Below are 5,864 nucleotides of genomic sequence, written 5' to 3' on the forward strand. Positions count from 1 at the left end.
CAGGATTGTGATGGTGTCTAAGATTGTGTGTACATTTAGGTCTGTGAGTGAGATCCCCGTGGAAAGAACAGGTCTTCAAAGAAGGAGGTACCTTTCTCTGAAGGGAGGAGAGAACCTCCACTTTGACTATGACCTTGTCTAAACAAGATAAGAGTTGGAGAACTCAAGGGGCTTCCATAGCCTTGGAAACTCATGACTGGTGCATAGGGAGACGCCATAAACAGGAGTGTCAATTGGTAAAGTCAACAACAGGAGTCACTGTGCACTTACTCCTCATGTAGGATCTCTGTCCTTAATGTGCTGTACATTGAGGCTTAATGCTATAACGAGTACTCAAACAGTATATTTCACTTTGTGTTTCTATGGGGGTGCAAACTGTTGAAATCTTTACTTAATGTATACTAAACTGATCTTCTGTAAAAAAAAATTATCAATTCCCAACTTGACTCTCACTGGGATTAAACATGACAATAGGTCTGATCTGATTTCATCATCATTTAAAAAATCATCTATTATTTTTCACTTTATGTTTCTGTGTGTGAGCAAACTGTTGAAATCTTTACTTAATGTATGCTAAACTGATCTTCTGTATATAAAGAGAATCGAAAATGAATCCTCATGTGAATGGAAGGGGAGAGGGAGTGGGAAAGGGGAGGGTTGCGGGTGGGAGGGACGTTATGGGGGGGAAGCCATTGTAATCCATAAGCCGTACTTTGGAAATTTATATTCATTAAATAAAAGTTAAAAAAAAGAGCAACTTAATTACATTTTTCCATGAGCAAAAAAAAAAAAAAAAAGATTGTGTGTACATACCTAAAATTTTTTCACTAGGACTTAACATCTATGCAAACACCCACTAATAAACATCTTAAAGTACAAATAAAATACTGAATCCAAAGTGATGACAATTCTAGGCTTTCTGTTTTCTGTTTTCATTATTTCTTGTTTTCATTATTATAATACACGTAGTCGTTCTGTTATAAGAACTTTTTTCTAGTGTAAATCTCAGGAGGAAAATGCAGAACAACATTTGACAGGGAAATTTAATAATACTTAATAGACTTTTTATCTTTATTAATAGATTACAGGAATTTCATTTTTTGTGGTTTCAAAGAAATATGATAGAATATTTTTCAATTACATCATAGTTGCAGATAATTTCTATCATATTATGTGGTTGTTTGTTTTAGAAACATATGGAAGGGCTGCCTTGTGGCACAGTGGAGTAAGATGCCCCCTGTAATGCCAGTATCCCATACAGGTGCCAGTTCAAGTATCAGCTGCTTCACTTCAAATCCTGCTTCCTTCTGATGTGCGGGGAAAACAGCAGAAGATCACCACCCAAGACCTTGGACTCTGACACCCACGTAGGAGACCTGGGAGAAGTTCCTGAGTCCAGGCTTTGTCCTGGCCCAGTCCTGGCTGTTGCAGCTTTTTAAGGAGTGAACCAGCAGATAGGAGATCACTCTATGTTTCTCTCCCTCTTTCTCTAACTCTGCCATTGAAATAAATAAATAAATCTTCTAAAGAAAATGTGGGTATAACCTTTTTCTTTAAATCTAACTATTATCATGTTTGTAAAAATTTCTAAAATATTTAAACTTTTCAGTGAATATGGGATACACTATTATCAACTTATCCTATTTTTAAAAAAAGGTTTGGAAAATAAATGATGATGGCATTAAATACTTGGAAAAGACTTCTAATAAGTAGACATATGTATTAAACAATGTAAAAGAAAATAGAACATATGATATTTGTCCCTTTGGGACTCGCTTAATTCACTCAGCATGATGTTTTCCAGATTCCTCCATCTTGTTGCACATGACAGGATTTCATTATTTTTTACCTGCTGTATAGCATTCTATAGAGTACATGTCCCATAATTTCTTTATCCAGTCTACTGGTGATGGGCATTTAAGTTGATTCCAGGTCTTAGCTATTGTGAATTGAGCTGCAATAAACATTAAGGTGCAGACAGCTTTTTTGTTTGCCAATTTAATTTCCTTTGGGTAAATTCCAAGGAGTGGGATGGCTGGGTTGTATGGTAGGGTTATATTTGGGTTTCTGAGGAATCTCCAAACTGACTCCATAGTGGCTTAACCAGTTTACATTCCCACCAACAGTAGGTTAGTGTCCCTTTTTCCCCATATCCTTGCCAGCATCTGTATATGTTCTCCCTGATCCATGACAACTAACCAACCACAAAAAAAGGAAACCTGTTGAAGTGAAAGGGACACTATGAGAAACAATGACTTGATCAGCCCTTGTCCTGACTGTTGATGTACAATTTAATACATTATCCCTTTTGGTATTTTTTTTTGTTCTAGTTAATACTATTGGTAGAACTCTGTAATTAGCACACATTTATTCTTAGGTGTTTAAATTTAACTGAAAAGTGATCCCTGTTAAATATAAGAGTGGGAATAAGAGAGGGAGGAGATGTACAATTTGGGACATGCTCAATCGGACTTGCCTCAAATGGTGGATTTAGAAATGTGCCAGGGGAGGCCGGAACTACAGCTCACTAGGCTGGTCCTCAGCCTTGCGGAGCCAGCACACTGGGTTCTAGTCCCAGTCAGGGTGCCAGATTCTGTCCCGGTTGCCCCTCTTCCAGGCCAGCTCTCTGCTGTGGCCAGGGAGTGCAGTGGAGGATGGTCCAACTGCTTGGGCCCTGTACCCCATGGGAGACCATGATAAGTACCTGGCTCCTGCCATCGGATAAGCGCGGTGTGCTGGCTGCAGTGCACCGGCCGCTCAGCCATTGGAGGGTGAACCAATGGCAAAGGAAGACCTTTCTCTCTGTCTCTCTCTCTCACTGTCCACTCTGCCTGTCAAAAAAAAAAATGTGCCAGGGGATTCCAATACAATCCCTTCAAGATTGCATGTATCAATGCCATCTCACTAGTCCAAGTGATCAATTTCAGGTCACAATTGATCACACTGATAGGTCTAAGAAGGGATCACATAAATAAGACTAATGTCTGCAAATACTAACTAATAGAATAAAAAAGGGAGAGAACGATCCAACATCGGAAGCAGGATACACAACAGACTCATAGAATGGCAGATGTCCTAAACAGTACTCTGGCCCCAGAATCAGCCCTTAAGGCATTCAGTTATGGCTGAAGAGCCCATGAGAGTATTTTAGGCATGGAAAGCCAAGATACTCTCAAAAAAAAAAAAACTAAATGAAAGATTTCTACCAGTGAGATCCCAGTAGAAAGAACGGGCCATCAAAGAAGGAGGTACCTTTCTCTGGAGGGAGGAGAGAACTTCCACTTTGACTATGACCTTGTCTAAATAAGATCAAAGTCAGCGAACTCAACAGGCTTCCATAGCCTTGGCAACTCATGACTAGAGCCTCAGGACATTTCTGATGCCATAAACGAGAGTGTCAAAGTGTTAAGTCAACAACAGGAGTCACTGTGCACTTACTCCTCATGTGGGATCTCTGTCCTTAATGTGTTGTCCCATGTGAATCAATGCTATAACTTGTACTCAAACAGTATTTTACACTTTATGTTCTGTGTGGTGCAAACTGATGAAATCTTTACTTAATATATACTAAATCGATCTTCTGTATATAAAGATAATTGAAAATGAATCTTGATGTGAATGGAATGGGAGAGGGAGTGGGAGATGGGAGGGGTGCAGGTGGGAGGGAAGTTATAGGGGGGAAAAGCCATTGTAATCCATAAACTGTACTTTGGAAAAGTATATTTACTAAATAAAACTGTTTATAATAAAAAAAGAAAACAGAAAAAATTATAGAAGTAGAGTTACATATACAGAAAATTATATATAAACAAACATAATAATCAAATTATAAATAGCGAAAATATTCAGTACACACACGGAAAAGATATTCTAACACAATATATCAACATGTTGAAACTCATGTCATAAAACATAATGTTCTATGCCAATATTAAAAATAGTGTTAGAAATAAATTGACACTGTGGCACAGTAAGTTAACGCTGTGGTCTGAAGTGTTAGCATCCCATATAGTCACTCGTTCAAGACCTGGCTGCTCCACTTCCGATCCAGCTCTCTGCCATGGCCCAGGCAAGCAGTATAAGAAGGCCCCAGTTCTTGGGCCCCTGCACCCACGTGGGAAACCTGGAAGAAGCTCCTGGCTTCAGATAGGTGCAGCTCTGGCCATTGTGGCCATCTGGAGAGTGAACCATTGGGTGGAAGACCTCTCTCTCTGTGCCTCTCCTCTTTCTGTGTAACTCTGACTTTCAAATAAAATAAGTAAATCTTTTTTTAAAAAAAGAAATAAATTGAATGAAGACATCAGGAATTCAATTTCTTTCTCCATTTTGATAACAAAGAATAAAAAAATCACATGTTCAGTTGAAGAAAATTGCAAGATCGGTAACATGAATTACATTTTGCACATAGTAGAATCTCTAAAAGTACCTCTAGATATTTTTAAGATAAAATACACTTAAAATTACAACAAAAAATATTTAGAAAATTATATTTAAAATATATACAGGCATCGACTCTATGCAATGCCCTTTGCCTTTGGGAAAAAAATGGTAAGTGACTCAAAGACCAATATCAGAAGTCGAAAGTTTTGGCACAATTCTGTGATATTCTGCAGGCTCTTCACTCTAAGGGTTATGCTGCTACATGGTGATCCCTAGTTGTTCCAGGATGTAACATGACGGTTTCTCAACTTCCTCATTGCTGCTTTTACATCTTCATTCCTCAGAGAGTAGATGATGGGGTTCAGTAAGGGTGTACAAACTACATAGAAGATAGAAAGGAATTTATCTGCAGAAAATCTGCTAAATGGCCATATATAGAAATAAATACAAGGCCCAAAGAAGAGAATTACAACTGTGATGTGGGCAGTTAATGTAGAGAGTGCCTTGGATGACCCACTGGAGGACCGGCGCCTGACAGTGGCCAAAATGATGGTGTAAGAAATGATTAAGGCCAGAAAACAGCTCAGTGAGATCAGGCCACTGTTAGTTAGGGTCATAATTTCCATTTTGTATGTATCCATGCAAGCCAGCTCTATAACTAGGGGAAGGTCGCAGAAGAAGCTGTCTACCTCATTGGGACCACAGAATGGAAGATCCACTGTAAAAGCCAAGTGACTCACAGAATGAAGAATGCCCACTGCCCAGGAAATAGACACAAAAATGACACAGAGCTTCCGGCTCATAATTGTACCATAGCGTAAGGGCTTGCAGATGGCTATAAATCTGTCATATGCCATGGCTACAAGCAACATCATCTCACTTCCAACAAAACTATGAAGAAGAAATATCTGTGCCATGCAGCCTTCAAACGAGATAGTTTTGTGCTCAACAAAAAAGTCCACAAGCATCTTGGGGGTGGCAAAGTTGGACTGGCAGATATCAATGAAAGAAAGGTGACCGAGCAGGAAGTACATAGGAGAGCTCAGCTGGGAGTCACAGGAAATGATGACGATAATCATGACGTTGCCTAGTAGTGAGGCCACATAGATGCTTGAGAAGATGGCGAAAAAGAAAAGTTGAAGCTCCCAAGAATTAGAGAGCCCCAGAAGTACAAACTCAGACACTACTGAATCGTTTGTGTGACCCATGAATCCAATCTACAGTGACCTAAAGAGAGAAAACGAAGAAAATGTCACAGAAATTAGTATTATAATGTATCCAATTGATAAAAATATTATAAGCTTTCAAATGAGTCAAATTACTTTATGGAAATATTCAAAAATAATGAACTAATATTTAACACATGACTGCCATGGAAACTTGGACAAGTATGGAAAAGAGGATTATATATGGATGTTATCACAATTAGAATTATTACAAATATTTAGAAAATAAAATCAGAAATGGGCAAATATACATTAATA

The 5,864-nt window shown here is 38.6% G+C and overlaps 1 protein-coding gene across 1 annotated transcript; it reads right to left on the reverse strand.

Moving 5' to 3' along the window:
• Nucleotides 1–4,595: 4,595 nt before the first annotated feature.
• LOC100343332 (olfactory receptor 4K1-like) lies at nucleotides 4,596–5,588 on the reverse strand. The gene has a single exon (XM_002717839.3). The coding sequence runs from the start codon at nucleotides 5,586–5,588 to the stop codon at nucleotides 4,653–4,655; it is 936 nt and encodes a 311-aa protein (XP_002717885.2). The 3' UTR covers nucleotides 4,596–4,652.
• Nucleotides 5,589–5,864: the final 276 nt, after the last annotated feature.

Source organism: Oryctolagus cuniculus, chromosome 12 (assembly GCF_964237555.1).
Source record: "Oryctolagus cuniculus chromosome 12, mOryCun1.1, whole genome shotgun sequence".
Taxonomy (NCBI): domain Eukaryota; kingdom Metazoa; phylum Chordata; class Mammalia; order Lagomorpha; family Leporidae; genus Oryctolagus; species Oryctolagus cuniculus.